The sequence below is a fragment of the Pteropus alecto genome, unplaced genomic scaffold, assembly GCF_000325575.1.
Source record: "Pteropus alecto unplaced genomic scaffold, ASM32557v1 scaffold413, whole genome shotgun sequence".
Taxonomy (NCBI): Eukaryota; Metazoa; Chordata; class Mammalia; order Chiroptera; family Pteropodidae; genus Pteropus; species Pteropus alecto.
This window is the reverse complement of record NW_006434120.1, coordinates 2,205,864-2,230,756: the sequence shown is the minus strand read 5'-3', so window position 1 is coordinate 2,230,756 and position 24,893 is coordinate 2,205,864. Positions and strand designations below refer to the sequence as shown.

At 42.5% G+C, this 24,893-nt stretch overlaps 1 protein-coding gene across 1 annotated transcript in view; it reads right to left on the bottom strand.

Moving 5' to 3' along the window:
- Positions 1–24,145, bottom strand: part of LOC102889391 (guanylate cyclase soluble subunit beta-2-like) — a 75,484-nt gene extending 51,339 nt beyond the window's left edge. The window contains 3 exon segments of the mRNA XM_025044786.1: positions 8,661–8,755; positions 21,473–21,546; positions 24,032–24,145. Of these exon segments, the coding sequence (XP_024900554.1) occupies positions 8,661–8,755; positions 21,473–21,546; positions 24,032–24,145 (283 nt within the window).
- Positions 24,146–24,893: the final 748 nt, after the last annotated feature.

Genomic DNA, 24,893 nt, shown 5'->3' with positions numbered 1-24,893 from the left:
AAGGATACAACATCACTTCTGTGGTCTTCCTGCCCCCAAAAAACATAACCCGAATTGAATCAGAAGGAAATATCACATAATTCTGTTTGAGGGGCATTCTACAAAATAGCTGACCAGAACTTTCCAAAGATATCAATATTACAAAGCACAAAGAAAGACTCAGAAAGTGTTCCAGACTACAGAAGACTGAAGAAACATGATGACAATTGACATGATCCAACGTTTTCTTTTGTTCTAAAGGATATCACTGGGACAATCAGAAAAACTTCAATAAAGGATTAGATAACAGCACTGTACCAATGTCCATTTCCTGAGCTGGATAGTTGTACTGTAGTTATGTAAGAGAACTTTTAAGGATAAAGAGACATCATGTCTGTATCATACTACCGATTCAGAAAAAAAATATTATAGGTGTAGATATAGAAAGATGGATAGAGCCAATATGGTAAAATGTTAACATTTGGGGGGAATACAGATGAGAAGTATATGGGGGTTCTTTGTACTATTCTTGCAAAACCTCTGTAAGTTTGAAATTATGTCAAAGTAAAAAGTTTTTGCTGATTGTCCTGAAAAGACCTTAGGAAATCTAATATAATAAGACTACAATGCCACATTTATTCATAGCCAGCTGAGATACGGCTGGATCCTGGGCCTCTGTAATATTATGAATTTTGTTAGGTATAATAAGGGCATTCTGATTGTTTTAAATATCTTTATCTTGTTCGAGACTCATACTGAAATATTTATAAGTAAAATTAGGGGGAACCTGAGATTTTCTTTAAGACATTCCAGCAAAAACAAAACCAGAAAAGTGTAGAGGGACCAGAGAGATGAAACAAGATTGGTAAAATATTAATAATTTTTATTATCAAGCTGGGTGAAGGATTCATGGGCTTTGATATGCAATTCTGTCTACTTTTGTGTATGTGTGAAACATTCTATTAAAAAGTGCTTGTTTAAATAGGATACTTCTTTGTTGGCAGGAAAATAATTGCCACAAAGTGTCTATGCTTGGCTTCCCAGGAGAGGTATAGAAACTTCTAAGAAGCTCTTCAGGTGGAATGATGTATAAACTCAAACTTCCTGATTTGACAATGTTGGCTCTTCAGTGTCACTAGGAAATATCTATTTTTTGCTGGCTGACAGCTCAAGGGACTGGAAACAGTGGACGTGGGCTACCTAGGGCAGGGGGAAAAGATGCCTACTAAACCCTGAGTAAGGGCAGGCAGGCAGGCAGATGAACGCCACGGAGCCACAGCTGCCTGTGCTGGGCCTCCTGGACAACGGGTCTGTTCAGGGCTGAACTTCCCAAGACCCTTGCCCACTTTGCATCACCCAGGTACAGGCAACAAGAAGTATTCCTCATGGTAACCCACTTCAGGTACCCAGAAAAGCATGTGCTCTTACACAAGTCATGGAAATGCATGCCATACATTTTAGAACATTTTCTATTGGAAGTGGGTAATTTTTTTCAAAGCTTTTGTATCCAAAGGAATAAGCTTCAGAAATCTGGAAAAAGCCATTTATCTAGACTACTCTCCTTCTCAAATGCTCACACATAAGCCAGGCTTGAGATAATGGATGGGGAAATCTTTTGTAAAGAGAAGAAAGAAGTTTAAGAAAAGGAGAGGAACAGCAACCCATGTTGATAATGGATGTCACAAGAAGGAAGAGACTCTAAATTGGGAGGGTTGGGTTCCAGGTGTAGCAACAAGTTTATCAGGACATAGAGGGGAAAAAAGCTCAGGAATGAGTAAGGCAGCTCAGGTGGGAGGGCCTCTGCAATGATAAGCCTGGGAGATAAGCTGCCTGCCTCCTGGCTAACTTTGGAACAGAGAGGTCAGCCTAACCAGGGACCAGAGCACAGGGGCATAAATCTGAAGATGGACACAGTGAAGGAACTGCTTTGATGAGTACCCACTGTGTTAGGCACTTTGCTCAAATTATTGGATACAATCTGTAGAACAACCCTCTGAGCTATGTGCTGTAGGTATCATTGCTGTTTTACCAATGGGAAATTTGCCCCAGGTGACATTATTAGGAGATCCTACATGAGGAGGCTCACGCAGGTCTGTCTGATTCCAAAGCTAGAGAACACATGCCCCTCAGGCAGATGCTCCTCCAGTCCAGGCTTTAGCACTGGCCTCCAAGTCAGAACACCTGAGTTCAACTTTCCATTTTCAGTTGGTCACATGGCTTGGGTTACTTATCCCACCTCAGAGGGTCATAGTACTGATCAAATATTCTAATGCCTGATTTCAGGACTTTGTAAGTTTTATGCTGTTCCTCTTATTTTTAAAGAAGTGGGTGCTCGTTGGCATTTGCTGATAGCTAACTGTTGAAACGCATTTAACTATCGGTTTCTTAGCAAGCAAAGTCAAGACTGACACAGCTGTGCCAAATGGCTGTTGCATGTTGTCACTTCAGATCACTAATAACCCACTTACACACTAAGTAGGCACTTATTCACATACAGAACAATTCCTTATGCAATGCTCAACCTGCCATCTGGTCCCAGCCCGAATTATGCTAATTAGAAAGCACAAAGCTGTGCAGTGGCAGAGAGGTCTGGAAAAGTCCCAACAACGGCTTAAAGGTAGGAAATGGCATCCCGGAGCCCACTTGGAAGGGAAAGCACTGACTGTGGTAACTGAGTGTGAGTTTGTTTGTTGTTGTTGTTGTTGTCGTCGTTGTTGTTGTTTTATCTAAGGGAGAAATTAGCCCTAACTGACCAGAGTATTTTGTTAAACAGTGACATGCTCTTAATGTCCTTCTTTCAAACTTCCCTCTGGCAGGGTTCTTCTCACTGACTTGAGGGAGATGATAGATAGATAGATGATAGATAGACAGACAGATAAGTGATAGATAGAGTCAGAGGGACACAGAGAAAAAGAGAGACAGAGACACAGAGACAGAGAGAGGCTACACAGCCCAAGTTCCAGGACTATCCTGATTTCAAGTCCCATGCATGTGTTTACCTGATTTTAAATCTCGTTTTATTTGAAAAATGCACTTACCATACTTATATACCCTTTCAGATTAGGCCAACACATTTTATTGAGATAAACAACAAGAAGAAAATACTCTGATTTTCAAAGCTAGACAGAGAGAAATCACAGTGATAAACTTTGGCTTTTGGTAGAAAGGTAATATGGGTCGGCCCACACACTGGTCTATAAACTCGTTGCTGCCTCCCAGTGCATCAGTTGGTTTGGAGCTATGAATGCATTAGGGCAGGTATGTGATGGCATCTCTCTGCTAAAGGTGCTGCCACACTATGCAGTGTTCACGATCACGTAGTTACAAAAATGGCCTGGGAATGATATTAGACATATGTAGTATTTCTTTCTGGAGATCTAAAAACTTATTAAAGTTTTCTGTACAAGTCTGTTCAGGTTGCCATAACAAAACTGTACACTGGTGATTTAACAACAAAAACTTATTGTCTCACAATTCTAAAAACTAGAAATTCAAGATTGAAGTGCCAGCATAGTTGAGTTCTAATGAGAGCACTCTCCTTGGCTTCTCACTGTGTCCTCACATGGTTGGGGTGTGTGGGGGGTGGCGGGGGCGGAGAGAGCAAGCACTCTCTGGTGTGTCTTCCTATAAGGGAACAATTCTTGTCACCAGGGCCCCATCCTCACGATCACATCTAAATCTAAGTATCTCCCAAAGGCCCCATCTCCAAACACCATCATATTGGATGTTAGGGTTTCAATGTATGAATTTGGGGGAGAGGGGGAAAGACATAATTCAGTGCATAATAGTTCTTAAGTAAGATTAGATTTTTTTTTAAATTGTGAAAAAGATCTGTATATTAAGGTCCTTTTTCTAGAGCATGAGACGACAAAACATTTTTGGTAAGGGAAAGACAGTAAATATTTTCAGTTTTGCAGTCATATGGTCTCTGTCACAACAACTCAGCTCTGCCATTATAGTGCAAAAGCAGCCACAGACAATAGGCATAGCTGTGTTCCAATAAAACTTTATTTACAAAAACAGGCACGGGGCAAGATTTGGCCAATGGGGTGCTTGTGATTTGCTGACTACTACTCGGAGGGCCCAGAACATTATTTTATAGCAGTCATTCAAGGTAAATGGCAAAGCTTGTCATTCATTACTTTTAAGAGACAACAACCAGAGGTACAAAGTATAGAAATGCTCCTGCCTCCCCTTCAGAGCTACAATTCAGTTCATATTTGCTGAGCACCTGCAAAGTGATCTGCATATTGTTAATCTGATTTAGTTTATTCCTTCCCATGACTCTTTGCAGTAAGTATTATTCCCTTTTGAGAAGGAGTTCAACTCTCAACGAAATTCTATCACTGGCCCAAGGTCACACAGCTGGCATGACAGAACAAAATCCAACCCGCATTGCTCATTCTAGAATGAGGACAAGATACCCTTTGGCAGAAGGCTCAGAACCAAACTGAGACAGCGTGAAGTAGCCATGACCTGGGATCTTGTAAAATAAAGTCAAGAAAAGACTGAAGGTGGGCTTCATTCCCAGTCTAAATGTTTTTGCTTATTTATTTTCTAAACTTTGTCACAACTTTAGCCTTTCAGGTCAAGTCTCAATAGTCACCTCTCAGTACAGAATTCCTACCGAAAGATTTTTATTCTTTCTGTGGAGGGAAAGTAATTGGAAGCTCCTTCGACTTCTCTGGAAGAAAGGAGATAAACTGCAAAGATTCAGACTTGCCTGTGGGCCAGCAGCTCTCACTCAAAATCTAGAACTGCATGTTTAAAAAGCAATGTTTAAGCATAAACCAGAAAAGCTCTGGCAGGTGTTAAATCTGAAGGCTGATAGGTACTACTGCTCTGGTGCCGCCCTATGTGGAGCAGGAAGGCTGCTACTTAGGGGCTCAACTGAGTATGGAATGGGGATGGGGGTGGGGGGCATAGCGCTATGAAGAGCACACCCTGAGGTCCGATTCTTGCATAAAATTCCACTCTACCTGCTGCTTGATAGCCTCGGCTCCACACGAACCTAGCCTCCATCCCGGGCATCAGCTGTAGGGGTGACAAAAGGGTCTGGAGCCCCCCAAACCGGCTGGACAGGGAAGGGGTGGGGTTTGCAGGTACCACTGATACTCCCTAGGTCCTGGCCCACCCTTATCCTGGAAAATCTCTCTGTATGGCTCTTTGGAAGGTGAATGAACAGAGGGATTCCCACCTGTGACTTTTCTGGAGGCCATATGAGCCCTGTCTGCAAACTGTCTGTGTCCAGCCTCTAAGGGTCACACTGGCTTCAGAAGGCATTGAGAGATGTTGCTGCTCTTGGAGCTCGAGTTCCAGAAGCTGTAGGAACAAAGGAATGTTTCGCTCTCTGTGCCTTAGTTCTGGTCTCAGACATGACCTTGTCTAGGTCTATTAAGAGATCCAGGTGCTGAGTGACCAGGAGCACATCTGGTTGGACGTTAACTGGTACCCCAGATTCCTCCTAGCTCTAATCTCCATCATCCTGCCAGCCCTCGTTGGCACCTCTGGCCCCTACTTGGCTCTGTGGCTTCAAGACAGACCAGAGTGTCCTAATGAACTAGAAGCAGCAGGTGGCTGCCCCTTGCTGAAGATCTGTTGATGACCGCACATGGCCAGCTTCCTAAGCCTCAATGATTTCCCCCTCCAGGCTTTACTGGGAGTTGGGGCTCCTCCCAGATGCAGATGCCTGGATGGTTTTCTGCATCCAGGAGATGACCAGAAACATGAGAAGAGACACAGGTGTCAAATAGCCATGTGAAAATAAAAGGAAAAGCCTCTTTTCTGTTGGATCTAGGTGCATGGATGGGCTCAACTCTGGCACATTTTTTTTTTTTTAATCAGAACAGTTTTCTGAAATTCAAAGGAAAGGGAAATAAGCTTTATGCCTTACCCAAAACAGACATGTTACACAACCCTGCAGGATTCTGGAAAAGCCACCTGGCCCGGCAGGCTTAGCATTAGCTAGCTGCCCTGGTGTGTTCTCAAGCACACCCAGTGGGCTAGTTATTGTGTACCTGGGCTGGCTTTAACCTGTAATGGCTTCAGGTGGAGCTCCTGAGGACAGCAGGCCAATTTACTGGTCCTTTAGAGACATCGTGAAAATCAGCTGGAAAACACAGCCTAACCACCCCACCCTCTATGGTCTGCACAGAAACCAATATGAAGGCCCCGAGCCCCCAGTCCTCACCCACACATTCAACAACTCTGCCCCAGGGGCTCAGGCACCAGGCGAGGATGCCAATGCAGTGTCCGCCTGCAATGATCTCTAACTGCTGTCGCACCATGACCCAAAGTAAGTTGCCTGTGAGGACTGTGCAAAGAAAGTTTAACTGGGACCAAAAGAGGCATCTTTGTCAAAGAGCCTGGAAGTGCCAGGGAGATGCTTCTGCTTCTTGCTGCAGTCCCCTGGAGCCTGGGGCAGCGAGGCTGCCCACCCCTCCTACCTCTCCAGGCCCCAGCTCATTGTGTGCTCAGGGCTGGTGAAAAGGATAAAGGAAAGGAGGGTATACTGCATAGTGTCCCCCTCAAAATCCATGTCCACCTGGAACATCCAAATGTCACTTTATTTGGAAATGGGGTCTTTGCAGATGGAGCTAGTTAAATGAAGATAAGATCATACTGGATTATGGTGGGCCCTAAATCCCATGATGCGTCATAAGAAGGCTGCGTGAAGGCACACAGAGGTTATGTGAAGATGGAGGCAGAGATGGGAGTGAGGCAGCTATAAGCCAAGGAATGCTGGCTACCACCAGAAGCCAGGGGAGAGTCGTGGGACGGTTTCCCCTCAGAGCCTCCAGAAGAAATGAACCCTGCTGACAACTTCTGGCCCCCACAACTGTGAGAGAATAATTTCTGTTGTTCGAAGCCACCTAATCAGTTATACTTGGTTGTGACAGCCCTAGGAAATTAATACAGAGACAAGGAAGGAAGAAAATACTTCTGAGAGCTTATTACATACCAGATACCACATTCGATATATTCATGTACATTATCTCATTTAATCTTCAAAACAACTCTGAAGGGTAGATATTATTCTCATTTGACCAATGTAAAAAATTTGACTGAGTAAATAACTTTCCTGAGTCATTAAACTAGAAAGAGGCAGAGCTTAATTCTCTCTTTTTCCTGTTCCTCTTCCCCACAGAGCCTAAGAAGAAGGCAAGTTAATATAATAAACCATCTTTCGCTGATACACCCATAGGAGAAAACAAACTAGTATTACATGTTCCTTATAAGTAGGACCATCCACACATGGTCCTATAAATGGCATTTTGTTGTCTGTGTAGATGAGAAGATGTTCCGTGGCCAAGCAGATGGGGAGAAAGGACGTCAGCTCCCTACGAAGCACACCATGTCCATTTCCAAATAAACAGGAATGTGGTTGGCTTAACACAAGTCTCGATGCTGTGCCTCCTGACACCCAGAGGTAATCATGACTATCCTTTTCAAAGTGATTGCAACATCTATCAAAGCCAACATCAAGGCCAAACATAATGGGGGTGGTATAAATGATGAAACACAGTGATGCTCATAATTTTTGTCTGCAAGAAGCCTTGAGCTACTCTAATAGAAAGGATCGCAATGAGCCCTATAATGGGTTAAACAGTACCCCTCAAAAATTCATGACCACCCAGAACCTATGAATGTGACCTTATTTGGAAATCGGGTCTTCGTAGATGTAATCACATTAAAACAAGGTCATACTTGATTAGAATGGGCCCTAAATTCAATATAACTTTGGCTTTATAAGAAGAGGAAAATTTGGACATAGAGACATAGACACCCAAGAAGAAGACAGACAGAAACAGAGATTGGAGTTATGCTGTACCAGCAACAACTGGGAACACCACAACCTGAAGAGGAAAGATTCTTCCCTGGAGCCTTCCCGCGGGGAGCATAGCCCTGCCAACAATTTGATTTTGGACTTCTAGTCCTTTGAATGATGAGAGAATAAATTTCTGTTGTTTTAAGCCACCCAATTTGTGGTATAGTCAATTCTCATTGTTTTCAAATTCCGTATTTGCAAATTTACCTATTGGCTAACATCTATTTGTAACCCCAAAATCAATACTCACAGAGTTCATGGTCATTCATGGACATGCACAAAGCAAGAAAAATTTGAGTTGCCCAATACATATGTTTCTAGGTAAGGTTAAACAAGGTGATGCACTGCGTTCTTGTTTCAGTTCTCATGCTATAAACAAGTGTCCTTTTTGCAATCTATTTAGTGGTACATTTTTGCATTTTCCTACTTTTTGTTGTTGATGCTGCTCTTTCAAATACCACCAAGCACAGTGCTAAACTAAAGTGCTGTCTAGTGTTCTTCAGTGCAAGAAGGTTGTGATGTGCCTTACAAAGAAAATATGTACATTAGATAAATTTCATTCAGGCATGAGCTGTTGGCTGTGAGTCCAGTGTTAATGAATAACAATATATAAGGGGTCTTTAAACAGAAACACACACAAAACAGGGTTATATATTTATAAGCTGATGACAGCGTTGTGCCCAGAGGTTCCCAGGAACCTAACTCTATATTTCCTCTAAGAGTAATGGCTCAGCATTTGCTAATTCAGGGTTCACAAAGACTTTATAGGACAGAGCTACTCCACGTAATGGAAATTGATTGTACTTTCCTATGGCAGCCCTAAGAAACCAAAACAAGCCCTTTTCATACTCACCCAGAACCTTGCATGCCTCTTGGACGAGCTTAATGGTGATGAGGTCGTCATATACGGTGTATGTCATGAAGGCATCTTGCACTTCAGCAGAAGCTCTGAAAGTTAAACCAAGGTGCGATAAAAAACCAGCAACTAAAGCTTTGTCCCAAGAATTTATTCACTGACCCAGCAAGATATAACACAGGAAAAACAGTTCTGATCATAAGGAATGGGAGGCAGTGGAGTATTTGGAGTGTCTGGGGGTCAACTCCTCCAAGAAGACTTCCCTGGAACCCAGCTTGGGCCAAGAGCTCCCTTTTCGGGTACCCACAGTAGGCTCTGTGTTTTCCCAACTTACGTCAAGATTATTGTTCTTAACCCCTAGACTGGGATCCTTGAGCATGGTCATTGGGATGTATTTGTATCTTCGAACCCCCCACCCCCACCCCAGCAAGATGTGCTGTGCTTGGCACATGTTAAGAACCTAATACATGGTAGTGAACTTGGAACTCAGTGGTCATGGAGCTTTGTTCTCTGAAGCAGGTAGAGCAACTGTTTGAGAATCTCACTGTTTTACAATGTGGTTGGCTGTGTTATAAGAGTTACTGGTGGACTTTGGTCTTGCAACAGCTAACCAAACCTAGTGAAAAGGGGCTTAGCCTGGGCATCAGAAAGCTTACACTCTTGGTCCTTGTGTGAGCCATGAAACTGTAGTTAGCAGTACAGTCAATCCAGGAGGAAAAAGGCTGGGCAGGCAACACTTCCTTGAGAAAGGCAGGTTTTACTGAGACCGAAGGATGGGTGGGCAAAGAAGGATGTGCTGGACAGAGAGCACAGGGTCCCAGGCAGCAGAGAGGATGAACAGAGAAAATACAGAACATCCGAGTTTATCCCAGAACACATCACAGAATACCAGAATTGAGAAAATTGTAAAATTTCCTAACTGTCCAGTTTCCCACCCTATACTACCTCTGACTGCTGGTCTTCTCATTGCCTCCTGAATGCTTCCAGTGACAAGAAGCTTACTCCTCTGCAGGCAGCACATTCATTTACAGACTGTCCCTTTTGATAGAAAGTTCGTTCTTATGTTGAACTGAAACCAAAGACATGGCACATTATTTCTGACCATCCTTTTTACTGTTGAGAAAACTGATGTGCAGAGAAGTTAAGTGTCTTGCCAGGATCACCCAGTTGACAAATGAAGGATCTGGACTCTGAGTGCTCTAGCCACACAACGCTCATATTTCGCCCCTGCAGTTTCACTGACTGACCCTAGTTCTGCCCTCTGGGGAAACTCAGGCCAGGCTGTTCCCACCTCCAGACACCAAGCCCTCTGATATTGAATATCCTTATTCATTCTTAAGTCTTTATTTTTTCTTGGCTAAACACTGCTTTATCTTTCTGAAATTCATCTCCCTCACTGTAAAGTAGGGCAATAATAAGAGTCACACATTCTGACAGGAGTATTGATGAAGATAAAATAGGATAACCAGCGTGAAAGAGCTCAGAGAAAGTGAGAAGCGCACACATAGGCAAGGAGGAACCTCAATAATGATGAGGACTCAGAGGTGGCAGGATATATTGGGGTGACCAAGGCTGGGAGTCAGGAGACTGTGGTTCCAGGCCTGTGCCTGACACAAATGAGCTTCCCCTCTCTGGGCCTCAATTTCCTTATCTGTAAAATAAGGAAAGTGGTTGGTGAGATCACTGTTCTTCAACCTTTTTCTAATATTTATATGCCCCCTCCTTACGCACACACATTCACTGGGGATGCTCAAACAGCCCTAGGGGCCCTGTCCCCACAGTTGAACATCACTGACTAGAAGCTCTCTAAGATTTGCTGTTTAGGTCCATGTCTGTACAGGGTCATCTAAGCATCGTCAGATGCAGGTGATCAGAGAAGCTGGATGTGGGCCTGAGCGGACGAGAGATGCTGTTAACCACTATCACTCACTTAAGTGGGATACTCTCATCATGTTGGCATTGCCCTCCACCCACCTTCCCGGGGCCTGTGGGCCTGTGTGATAACGTGTGCCCTCCTTCTGTGCCTATAAGCAAAATAGAAACATGGTGGGAAAGACTCAAGTTTAAACTTGACATGTTGTCATAATTTATTGTGAAGGCCCCAGAAGGATTATATCGTCTCCAGGACCCTTTGAAACGTAACTAACTCTGTGGCACTCCTCAGGCCTCTGGTGGGACCACCCATTCATCCCTGTCTGGGGTTGGCAGCCTCTTCTTTCCTGTAAGCTGAACTGATAATACTTTAGTGTCAAATATTTATTTGGTTTGTATATATGTTGCACATTTCTGGAATGCCAGACAAGCCCAGACTGTTATGATTACACAGGATTGTCAGCCTTGTTTATTGATCTCCATGATCTTGCATGTAGCACTTCCCACAGAGTCAGTGCATGCTTGTGTATATAGTCATTCAAACCGCTTTACTGGAACAATATGTTCATCAAGATTAAAAAAAATAAACCACTGATACTTTTCTAATGAGATAACAAAGCCTATGAATAAGAAGAAAAGAAGAAAAGAAAAATGACCATCAGAAAACATTTTGAAGAGATTGGGAGTTGGAAAAGCAACAAATATGGGAAATAAAGAGAGAGTTTGATGTTTCCAGATCACAAAAAGAGGAGTGACTTATGTAACATGAAAAATGCCGACCACATAGGTGGTCATATTTACACCTAGTCAGAAGATGTGACAAATCTATATTTCGCTGGAACAGTCAGGCATTAAATGTGTGTTCTTCTTTAATTAGATCCTAGTGATACTCAAACTATCTGGGCAGGAAACCAGGAGCAGGCTGCCTGGTCAAGAATAACTTGGGGAGCAAAATAAACATACAGATTCCCGGGCCCTGGGGCTGGTGTCTGGAAATCTATATATTTTTAACCACCGTCTCAGGTTTAGAAATCACTGCTCAGAACCCTTTCAAGATTTAATCTGTCAAAGCAACAGATTAAAAATTATAGATCTTACATTGTTCATTACTAAACTGATGTAATGGTTTCTAAGAGTCTGAGGTGAGCCATAAAACCCACGGAAAAAGAAATAGCACTTTATATCAAGTTACAGGCCAAGAAAGTGGATCAGTCCCAAGCCATGAGTAATCACTCCTTCAAAAGCTCCCTTTTGGTAGGTGGGTAATTCATATAACAAAGTTGTGTGTCACTGTGTGGCTCAAGGTACAGTCGGGAAAGGTGAGGCCCTGACAGTGGAAGAGCTTGTCCTGCTGTTGTGACCATCTGGTATTTAGAAGAAGCACCAACCATCATTCTAGCCGGTCCTCCAGCGGGCTTCTCCAGCGCCCCCAAGACTTTTATGATAAAGTCCTTACTTCTTGGTCGTCACATACAGTCCTCCACTGCCCTCACCTCCAGCCATCTCCCCATCCATTCTACTCAAAGTACCTGAGACTGGTCATGCCAGTTCCTTCCTCTTTACCTTCCCATGACTCTCCTCCATGGACGGGCCCTTACTCCCTCTTATCTGGATAGCTTTTGTTCCTCTTTCCCAACTCAGGCTAAAAATCACTGACACTGAGTTTTCTGAGCCTCAGTCAGAGTCAGGTGTCCCTCCTCTGAGCTCTCAAGCCTGTCCAAACTTACCTGTCTTAGTTCCGGCTGCACCTATAACTTTTGTTTTACCTGTCTGCATGCTTCTTGGACTACAGAGTCCCAAAGGTCAGGAAAATGTCATTTGATTTGATTTTATGTCTTGAATACCTAGCATTGTAACTGGCACACAACAGGAGCCTGATAGATATTTATAAGAGAATTTAGGAAATATGAGAAACCTGACTTGACAGAGGCTTACGTGTTCACTGTGTGTGGGTAAAAAAATCTAGAAGTGAATCCTGGCTCTACCACAATCAAGCTGGACGACTGGGAACAAATCTCACTATGCCTTCATCGCTTCATCTTTTTACAATAATGGTATTGGGTCAGGTCAATGTTTCCATGGAGATTTTGAGGTACAACCTTCCCCTAACCTCCCCTTTGCTCTCCCCAGTCAATACATGATGTGATTTGCTGAGAAAGTCACTGGCACTTAAACCAGCAGTTCTCAAGGTATGTTCATGGAACCCCTGGAGTCCTTACAATGCTTTTAGGTGTCTTTGAGATCAAAATCACTTTCATCATAAAGACAGTATTTGCCTTTTTTTACTGATCGACATTGTGCTAATTGTGCATATGCACTGGTGGTTAAAACTGTTGGTCCTTAGCATGAACCAAGGCAGTGGCACTAATCTGTACTAAGCAGGCATTGTATTCTTCATTGCCACACACTTGCAGTTAATAAAAAATGCCAGTTTCACTTCAGATTGTCCTTAATGAAGCAGCAAAATTGTCAGCCTCACTAAGTCTTGGCCTTGAGTACACATCTTTTGAACGATCTGTGTGATGAAAGGGAAGTCCTGCACATAGACGTGCAGACGGTCACCTCAAGCAAAAGCACTTTTACAGTTGTTTTTGCGAGCTGAATTAGCCCCTTTTTTCATGGAACATCATTTCTGTTTGAGAGAATCACTGATGAACGGTTGCTCAGACTTCGATATTTGGCAGACTATTTCTTAAAAAAAAAAAATGTTGCTTGTCATTCAAGAAAAATAACTGACAGAATTTGTTGTCGATGATAAAACTGAAGCTTTTGAGTGAAAATCAGAATTTTGTAAAACTTCCATATGCTACTGTGAGCTCATTAGCTTTCCAATTCTTAGAGACTTAGATGCAATTGTGGTGATATCGACATTGTATATTGTATATTTGATATTGTATAATGTATCATGTCAACATTCACAAAATCTGCATGATTCAGTGAGCCAATATTTTATTTCCCAGATCACTAGTGTGTGGATAGTACTGAATGATGGCAAAGATTTATTTCCAAGTGTAACACAGGCCACAGGATTTTATGTAACAGAGTATGAAAAAGGTCATTGATGTGGTTTCACACTCAACATTGTAACTGGTCTTTGAAAAACTACCACCGTTAGAGCTTTCATAAGGTTTAAATGACTCTCCACTGTCGAAAGAGTAATAAAGTACTTCCTCTTTCTATGTTTTCTCCATATATTTTCATAAAAAAACCACAGATCACAACAGAATCCTGCTATCTTCTAGTAAGTCGGACATTAAACAGATTTGTAAAAATGTAAAACAGTCATTCTTCTTGCTAATTTTTTATTTGGATGATAGTTATTTTTATAAAATATGTTATTTATGCTGACACGTAATAGATATATTATTGTTATTTTTAGATGAATTAATAAATAATCACTTTTTAAATTTCTCAGCTTTAATTTCTAATGTAGTGAATACTAATAGATAAAAGCTCTTTGGGGGTCTTCAATAATTTTTAAGAGCAAAAAGACTTTCTGAGTCCAGAAAATTTTGAGAACTTCTAATTTAAACCCAGAGTGAATCAGATTTGCTTTGTGAGCTAATGAAGTTACGGATTCTGGGACAGAAGCCCTGCCCAGCACCCCCTAGTGTGGAGTCATCCCTAGCTTGGGGTGAAGGGGCCACCCTGTGTACCCTGATGGCGGTCCTGGGTGCTTGTGGGAAGGACAACAGGCCACCCAGCCTCCAGAGCCACCTCCCCCTGGTGGACCCAACAAGCACCCCAGACTCTAATGTGACCCCTTAAAAAGGCATCCAAAGGAGAGGCTGCAGTTATCTGATTCCCAGAGAACTTGCCCTAAAGCAGCAGCGGGAGAGTGAGGGCAGAGGGGTGAGACATGTTAGAGGGAGATTAAGGGTTGGTGTTCTCCTAGGACTTGCCACCAGGAAACACACACATCTCTATAAAAAATAAAATAAAAAATAAAATAAAATAAAAACCTGAGGAGAAAGTTATAGATGTACAGAAAGAAATCTGTCTAAACTATCAGTAAAACATATATATAATTTAAAAAATTTTCAGCCAGCCCTGTTAGGAAAATGTTCATTCTGTTCTCTGTATAGAAAAGTGATCTCATTAAATCATTGCCATATGAATGAGTACACCAAAAGCAGCCAAAGATGCAGGAGAAAACATCATAAAAGTGGGAGAGATAACTAATTAATGACATTAATAACAAAGAAATGTTATCTGTTGGGTTTTTAAATCACTTTTTTAGCTAAATTTTTATTTGTAATTTTATGTTCTTTTTAAAAAGAGGCTCTCCAAATTATATAAGTTCAAACCTTATAATATGTTTCTATTCCTGCTAAATTATATTCTATATATTCCCTCCTAACAAAACCATTTGTCAAGCTTTACTTTCAATGGCTTTTATTAGAAAAACAATTTTATTTCATATACATAATAATGTTGCAATATTCAATACATTCTTTAAAAATTTCCTAAGTCCTTGGATTTTCTGATATGATCTTTTGGGGAGCAAGTCCCCCATTGAGACATCCTAACCAAGTAGATTTCTCAAGGCCCTTCTAGTTCTGATGACCTATGATTTTAGGCACTCAGAAAAATCAACAAACACATTCATGGCCAGGGATGGAGTGATAGTGGGGAGACAGGCAGCATTCCCCAATAAAAATTACAAAGTAGAAACTCTCTACTTTCAGCAACTTTTTAACTAGACTTTATTTATGGAAAAAGTAGAAAACTTGGAGGGAGCAGGTGCTTTCAGCCTCTAAGGAAGGGGTAAGAGGCATGGTGAGTCAATGGAATGGAAGAGGTATAGCAGAAAGAGAATAAATAAGAACCACCCTGTTCTGACTCAAATAATATTTCAGTGTACTGGAAGGGATGCTCTTTAAGATGTCAGAATGTTAAGAGCATTTCTTATTGAGTAAGAACAAACATCCCAAGAATGTATAGGGAGGGATCCTTGAACTTTTTAGGTTATAGAGCTCTTAGGGATTCTGATGAATGGCAGGGACCTTCTCTCCAGAAAATACTTATAGACATATGTATACATTTTCATAGATTTCAGAGGTTCTCAGACCCTCTGAAACCCATCCATAAACCTCTGGTTAAGAACCCCTGACACAGAGAGAAGCTACATCATGCCAACCACCTCCCTCCTACATGGATTAGTTTGGGCTTGTGGTCATCCATCCATCAACCATTCACTGATTCACCTTCCACTCTTATGTATATAGATCATCCTACCATTCATTCCATCTCTATGTGTTTGTTTGTACATGGAGAGGACATGCCAATCATGATGGTTCTACTCAGAACCTCTTCTTAGGAACTCTACTCTCCAAAGTCCACCTGATTGGGCTAAATATGGGTACCTGACAGAAGCTGGCTGATCCAATCTTCTGTCTCAGATGTCCAGAATTGAGACACTGAGAAACTGAGCCAATCAGATGATGGCAATCTCTAGAAATTAAGAAACTTGCAGAGAGAGTCAGGAAAATAGAGTAAATATGAAGAGAGGCACAGAAATCGACAGAAGCCTACTGAGCTTCCATTTCCTCTAGGTCTCTCTGTTCTTCCCACAATTGAGCTCTGTGAGTCCCCTGAATCCTTCCACTAACTCCTGTAAACTGTAAACTTTAGTTCACATAGTGAACTGCTGATTCTTACAAACAAAATTCTGGGCTAAGTTCCACAACCAAAGTGCCAGATGCTGCGCCCGTGTTAGTCACCCTGATCCTCACAAGCAGATGAGCTGAGCATCACTATTGTCCCTATTTACAAGTGATGACAAAATGGCCCAGAGACCTCAGTAACCCATCACAGTTAGCATATAATTTCAACTTCTTTCCGTCTTCCTATATATATCTATATATTCTGATCCTTAACCTTCATCTCGTACTGGACTCTGGCTCATGGTACTCCAGTCACAATGAATTTTCTTCTCAAGTTCACCAAACTCAGTCCCATCTCAGGACCTTTTCACTTGCTGTTCTCTCGGCATGAGATACATATACTTCATGACTCAAAGCTATCTCCTTCCTGCCTTTCAGCTCAAATATCATTTTTGCAAAAAGGTCTTTTCTGACCACCTCGGGGAAACTGGCATCTTCTCTCCCTGGTCACTATCAAATGCTACATTTCACACTGAAATACACATTCCTAGAGAACAGCACCCTTATCTATTTCCTTCACTACTGTTCCTAGTGCCAGGAATTCTGTTTGGCATATACTGGGAGCTAAATAAAAACTTATTGACTAAATAAACTTGCTCAAGTCAAATAGCTAGTAAATGAGCCAGGCAAAATGTAAAGGTTTATCTGACTCCAGAGGCCTCGCTCTTCCCGATCTATTAGTAGCTTTTCATTGTTACGTCTTGATAAAGATTTTAGCCAAGAGGTTATAAAAGAGTGGTTCACATAACGAGAAATCTATAAATTTAGGTTACATGAGGGGGAAATAAACAATACAGGCAAAAGAAGAGAAACATCAGTTTCTGATTATGTCATATAAAATAAAATTATGTCATAAAATCTGGAGACATACTTTATTTTACCTAATCATTTCTTCTTAAAATTTGTATAGAAATTGATGTTCCTCTTTTTTAGCTAAAATTCTATTTTTAAAGTACGAAGGAATTTGGTATTAAATGTAGCTTGAAGCAAATCTTTTTGCACAGCAAATAATCTTGTCTTAATTTGTGTTCTATAAATTGAGTTTTCTGCACTATAGTTTTATTAACAAGTTCTAATATGATGTAATTTTCATAGCCGGTCAAACTTATTAGATAGGCTGGGCTTTTTGGTTTCAATATGCATTTCCAGTGCAATCACATAGATGTCTAGTGCTCTATATACAAACATGTCCCTTGAGAGTCAATGAAGCAGAAAATTGGTGCTTCAAGATTAAAGCTGTAAAATCTAGAGACACACTCAAGATATAGCCTGCTTGGGTTCCCTGTTCCTGGACACGTTTCTCTAATTCCTTTGCGCCATTTTCACCCCTCATTCAAATGTCCTTATCGCCTGTGGATTCCGGGGCTTCCTGTCTGTTTGAGAATGCCATGAGAACGGCCCCTCCAGGAGCAGGGAGAGAAAATGTACCATTCCTTTCAGTGGGGTTGCACCAAGGAGCCAAAGGAAAAAGCCTCTTCCACTTATTCATGGAGAGCTATTTTTTCCAGGATTTGCAAAGATATGTTGAATATTTCAGTCAAGGTCCTGATAGCTGGCCATGCTGCATCTGTTCTGTAATGTAGGGGAGGGCAAGAGGCCTTCTTTTAAAGAGCTCATCTTCCCTGCCTGTTATAGGTAAACCAAATCTTGTTGTTTGACTGCCACTTGTGTCTAAGTGCTCCAGTTATTTCTATTTATTTCCAGGTATTTCCAGAGCTCTGACCTTTTCCCTAGTCCAGACAGACTCTTCTGAGCCACCAACTGAGCTGACACTGAAGGTTCAGATGGTACAAGAATCATGAGTCAAATTAACCAGCAAAAGTCCATCCCTCCCTCTCACAGGCTGGTCACTAGCCTTTATGGGGGTCCTCAGGCAATGCTGGATAATGGCCCACTGGGTGTCAGGAAAACCAGTCCCCCCTGCCAAAAAAAGCAGATGCACCAAATTACACTAATTTTAAGAAGCCAGGTCTCCTCTGGGTAAAGAAGACACCTTAGAGGAGCATCTGCCTCGTCAAGACGGAAAATGCAGTTATCTGACCAGCAGCAAAGTGGCGCCTGTTAATGTCAAACACAGTCTAACGCTGATGTTGCACCTTACCGAGGGGGAATCGACATTTACTGAGTACCTACAATGTCCTCGGAGGTAGATTTTCCCACTCAATCCTCTCCTCAACCCCAGAAGATAAGCACATTATTCCCATTTTACCAATGAGGGAACAGAGCTTCAGAGAGGTGAAGCAACCTGCTCAAGCTGCCGAGCCAGGACTCAAACCCAGTCCAGTGGAATGCACACCCCACTGCCCCTCTCCCTCTCCCCAACCCAGCTGGGGACCAGCATCTGGAAAATAAGCAAACAGTGAGCATTAACTTCATAACACAGCTCACATTTGTCCAGTTCTCAACACTGACCAGGCATTTTTCCCCCCTAATATCTCATTTAACACTTGCAACAACCCCTATGAGGTTAGCTAATTTTATTATCATTATTTTATGATGAAATACCTGGGTCACAGGGTGCTCAAGTAACTTGCTGAGAGTCATACAGACTGTAAGCAACACATCTGGCTTCGACCCCAACATTGTAGCCCCATAGCCCCTGCCGAAACTAACTAGCTCTTTCTAGGGACTTGCAGCCACATCCAGTGACAAATATCCTAAGAGTACAGATGTCCTATTCCCCAAGTTGGTTTCCACCCAATCCTGCAATGTCCACCCAATGGCCAGTCTGTGCTTACCGCCTCTTCCTTCTTCCTCCTCCTCCTAAGATTGACTGCTCGCTGGTAGGGGCAGCTGACCCTCTGGCCAACTGACCTGCTCCTGTGCAGTTTGTGACAGAGCGAATTACCCGTTTCCCATCTGACATTCCAGGTATATATGTGATGTTTCTACAGATTATAAAACATTCAGGCTAAAAGGCCCACCTGACTCCCGGTGCCCCTGTGTTTGCAGCAGTACCAGGCGTACCATATAGGCTCAGTAAACTCGTGCTTAGAGATGCCCTTCTCTCTTCACCCAGACCCTTGGTGTGCGTGGAAATGCATCCCTGTTGCCAGACGCTTTTCCCCAGGCAGCGTGGCGCATTTGAAAGAGAAGCCTTTGTAGTCACTGGCTGTGTTGAGCCCCAGCCCTGTGTGTGTGGCCCCTGGCAAGGTCCTCTCTGGGACTCGGTTTCCTTCTGGGTGAAAGGAGACAGTAACTGCAGTGTTTTCATTGGGTTCTAATAAGATCATATGGAAGGGACCTGGCTCAAAGTAAGTACTTAATATAAGTCTTTTTCTTTCCTTTTCTTACTGAGTTTACCCTTTACAACATAATAGCCATTAAAAAAAAAAAAAAGTCTCAGAGTCTTCAAATGTTTCTCTCTCCAAAGCAGTTTAGGCGGTTAGAAAAAGAGCACTAAATTTAAGATACTGACATTGCATCCTGACCCTGTTGCCCACTTGCTGTGCAGTCCCAGGCAAATCACTTACCATCTCAAAGCCTCATTTTTCTCACCTGTAAAATGAGAAGATCTTGGCTATTTAATCTCTCAAGCACCCACCAGTCCAGGCTTTCTCCGATCGTAACTACTCAGCGTTCCTCCTTAAAATATTGGAAAATAAGGATTCTTTGCCTCTATGAGGCTAGAGCTCCTATTTCCAACCCAAACTGTGGTGCTCTGAGCAAATTTCCCCATAGATGCTATGGAATTGGCTCGGGGGAGCCCTTCCCTAGAATAAGGGGCCAGGGCACACGTGTGTGAGAATCTGGCTGCTGTGAAGTGGGCTAAGCAGGGCTCAGGCTGGAGCCCCTGCCAGGCTCCTCCTGACTGTAGCCTCCTGCTTACAAGTCTCCTACACTCTCAGCTCTAAGCATTTTATTTGTAAAATGGGGGTAGGATGGGGTGAGGGAAAGTTTGCACTAAAAAATTTAAGTTGTTTTTTCACTAAAAATTTTAAGTTGTTTTTACACTACAAAAGCAATGAAAACATAAAAATAAGGAAAATAAATATTTTTTAAGAGTCAGTCATTCATCTTTCTAATTCAATTACTATTATTATTTTGGTCTCATTTTTCATTTGCATAATTTACCGAGTAGCTATGTAAGTTTGTATCTTATTTGGAGTGGGGGATTGTTTTGCATATTATATTACATTGCATATATATGTTGTATCTAGGTGTGTGTGTTTCTATGGAAATAGATTCTCAAGAAAAAATTCTCAAGATAGGAATCATTACTTCAAAGGACTTCATCATTTTCAAAGTTTTTGGTACATGTTAAATTGCTTTCCAAAAGGGCTGCACTAATTTACTATGCCATCAGCAATTACCCATTTTGCTGCATCTTAACCAGAATTAGTTATCATCATTTAAAATTTTTGAAGATTTTCTAGGTAAAGCAGTGCTTAGTAGTTTCTATTTGCATGTCATTGATTAATGGAGGAAGCTAATTATTTTTCCATTTTTTCTTATTCCTCTCTCTTCATAGGACCACATGATTTCTGAGATTCTTTCAGCCTCATCCTCTAACTTTTTAAGGCTGGCAGCATCCAAGAAAGTAGATGGATAGCACAAGATTACAGGAATCAGGAGACTAGATGTAAATAAGAGTGTGAAGAGTTTACCAGAGGGTGGCAGAAAGGAAAAAATCTAATGGTTACCTAAAGAATACCTAAGGAGGGATTCTGGCTGAACTTAAAAAGGGATATTACCTCTTCTGGGGGATTTTGGCAGCTCCATTTAATGTGCAGTGGAAATAATGCAGTTGCATTTTCCTCTGCAGTTAAAAAAAACAAATAAGAATTCCCTCATGAAGTAAAATGTAGATTACGATTCGTATTCACATGGGGACCATGTTTGAAGGCTGGTTTAAGGGGCTGAGACTGATACTTTCCTTAACAGATAGGATACAGCAGGTGTTTCTGTATCTTCTAGGTATGTTTAAGGTACTTAAATGGATCTCCTTGGTAACAATTAACTGGCTTAATCAAAAGGGTAGTAAAAACCCATAACCAGTAAAATGTAGATTACGATTCGTATTCACATGGGGACCATGTTTGAAGGCTGGTTTAAGGGGCTGAGACTGATACTTTCCTTAACAGATAGGATACAGCAGGTGTTTCTGTATCTTCTAGGTATGTTTAAGGTACTTAAATGGATCTCCTTGGTAACAATTAACTGGCTTAATCAAAAGGGTAGTAAAAACCCATAACCCTCAAAAAAAAAAAAAAAAACTGGAAGCTTACCAGTCGTACCAGGAATTCTTCGCCTTTCCTTTAATATACTTACTTCAATTTTTCCCACGTCTCTTCACCAAATTTCTCTATCACAAGAGATTGCAGACAGGTGTTGATAAATCCATACTAGAGCACAAAAGGAGAGAAGAAACATGGATAAAATCATGTTTCATAAAACAAAGCATAAAATCCCCAGTCCGACATCAGAGTGGTCCCTTCTAGGACAAGTGCAATGACATCCTCTTGGGGAAACAAATTATACCTTCATCCTATTTCTCGTGAGTTTTCTTGTTTAATATCTGTGCTTATTCTCGACGTAGGGAAAAGTCATTTCCATAGAGAAAACATATGAGCTAAATTTGAAATCAGATCAGAATTAGACGTGGTTTATCGTAATCGTCTCTGAAATAGGGAATTGTTGGGCTAGAACAAAGAGTCCAAAAACACAACAGGGACAAAAGGGGTGCTTGTGTGTGGGCACGAGAACGTCACTCTCCTGGAGGAAGTGTGGAGGAAGACATAAAAAATGGAAGGAAATTAAGGCGGGGGGGGACCAACAATAAAGAGCACTGGGATTAACAGAAAGAATTTCCTATTAGGATTGCTCATTTATCTGTGACTCGCCTTCTTTCCTTCCTTCAGACTTAAAAAAATTTGATAGAAAAAGGAGAGTCCATAGATGCCCCTGCTTAGTGGAGGGCAGTACACCCGCCTCAGGCCATCTCACTTTCCTAACCCGGGGGCTTGTAGGTGATGGATTATATTTGAAAGTACCAAGGGAGCTCAGTTTTAAAAAGATACCTTCATAAAGTGAAGAGTCCTTCTATCTCACTAACATCAGGTTCAAGATTTATAAGTTTGGATCTTCATTTATGGGGTTTTGTAAAGGGGAAGAGGCCAACGCCAACAGGAAGAAGAGTAATCTTAGCTCCAGCAGCTCTTTCCTGGGAGCAGAGCGTGCGCCCCCTTCAATGTGTTTCCAGTTCCCGGTACTGGAAGTAGGTCTGCCCGCTTCTTCCATCTTTTCTTGGCTCTACCTTTCCCCATGTGTGAGCCAGTTATAAGCCCGCATCCTTGGCAGAGATGCACAGCACTCTCCAGAACTGTCTAGGACTCCCTAGAAGTGCTTAGCCTCACTGTGTCCTCACCACAGGATTGTTATGTTAAAATGTCACACACACTTTCTTTCTTTCTCTTTCTATCAACATATGTATCCAATACTTACACACACACACAAACACGCACACGCACACACACATATGGGCCTGTATGTGTATATATCTACATATGTATTATTTTTACATATAAATTGTTTCCCTCTCCTTTGTTAAATTACAAGCTTCTCAGAATCAGAAAGTAAGTGTAATTCATCTATATTTCAAATTAGTGTCGGGACGGCCCCTGGGACACAGCCGGTATTTAATAATATGTACCGAATAAAAATGTACTAAACTGAAGCCTCACGTCTGAATTCATGAAAATCTTTAAATATCCCCAGGCATTTAAAACCAACCCAACGTTAACATAGATATCAATTGTTTCTCCTCACTATCGTTGCAAAAGAGAAGCAGGTCAAAGGAAAACACATGGCCCCTGCCTAAGTCCTGAGTGCCAGTGACATCCTCCTAACGTGTGACGAAGGAAACTGAGGCACAGAGGAATCAGCAGTCTGCTGCTGGCTACAGCTACGTGGGATAATGTTTCTCAGTATGATGAATTTTGAGTCAGAGAGACATGCGACGATACTTGGTCTTTGGTGTTTGGCAGTTCGTGAAGCCAGCGGCACAGCGAATCATTCAAGAACCCTGAGCATATTGGTCAGAGGGCAGCCCCCTCACCTCTCCTGGTTATAAATGTGCCCTTCTCCTGGGCGCTGAAATCAGGGGACTTTCTCTGCCACCGGAGAGAGCAAAAATGAGGCAACCGACTGGCTGGTCCACGTAATTTGTCCAGTTTATGCCACAGGCCTTTTGTATCTGCTTCTCACACAACAGGTCGCAGGAGTTCTGGGGAAGACAGACTTATCGCATTTGAGGGCCTAGTTGGAGTGGCCAAGGATGACAAACAGTTCCCAAGCTCTACAACACTCAGGAACTAGCACTGTTAAACTAGTCAGACCATCAGGAGGGTAGGGACTCACGCTGACTGGTGGCACGCAAATCTTAGGGGAGCTGTGACATCCCTGGAAAAAACTCAGTGTTCAAAGAAGCAATTTTTTTTTAAAGTCCCAAAATGTTAAAGTTTACCTAAATCTTTCTCTTACAAAGACGACTCTGCACATTCTATACTCAATCCTACTTAACTGTGCCTGCCACCCATTGGCTGGGGATGTAATACAGCTGCAGTGAGTCCAGAGCAGGGTGTGACTTAGAGGAAATATCTTGGGCTCTGGAGCTGGACAGGTTGCTGTCTGTGCCTTATAGCTGTGTGGCTTTGGGTAAATTACCTAACCTCTCTGAGCCAAGTCTGCTCATGAGCTAACCTGGAAATAATAGTGCTTATTCTTTTTGAGGACTGTTGTTGGGGTTATAGAATAATGGTGCTGGAGTCAGATCGTGCAGGTCGATTGCTGATCTCACATCTCTCCATCTGTTTGACCCTGGCCCTTCACCAAATCTCCTTCGTCTTCAGTTGTTTCATCTGGAAATTGAGAATGAGAGGTCACTTCCTCACAGGATTGTAGTAAAGATTCAATGAGATCATAGGTATGAGGCACTTGGCACATTACAAGTGCTCAGGAAATGACTGCCATTCTTAGATCATATGCATTTTGATATTAATAGGGCCACAACAGATGGAAGCTGAGGGAAAGTCAGGACAGAGGATGCTGAGAGCTGCTTACCATGTTGCCGCAGCAGCTGCCTTCAGGCCCAAGCAATCCTGGAGGAGCCCCGCGCTCCCGATGGTCGTGTTAGCCCCGAGCCGTACAGAAGAATCTCCAGCAAATCCCGAAGCCTGTCTTATAGAGGTTCAGGCGGTCCACAGAGAAATCAGGAGCTCATCGCTGGCCTCCAGGCAAGAAGCTAACTGCTGGCCTTTCACCGCCAAGGGAGTAAAAAGTAAGGCTGCTCACTGGTGAGCGCACGGGACCTGCCAGGCTCCCCAGGGTGCACAAACATCGCTAACGCTAAACCCTGGGCAGGGGAAGGGGGCCCAGCCAGAAACCCGAACTTCTCCCTAAGGTGCCAACAGAACAGCAGCACCGTTCTGCCAGCACAGAGCCTCTGCGCCTGGAGTTCATCTCACAGAGACCCAGAGAGCACCGGGGGAGGTTGGCCGCCCTCCCGTGGGAGAAGGCCAGGAGGACAAGCACCCACTGCTCACGAACGACCTTGGGGTTTGTGGTCACCTCCTACTTATCTTGCTACAAATTCAGAAACTCTTTCCTCCCTCTGCCTCTTAGTTCCTCTTCAGAGAGGCTGGCGTCTGACTTTCCATGAAGCATTCCTTACAGGATCGGCTTAAGTGGGAGG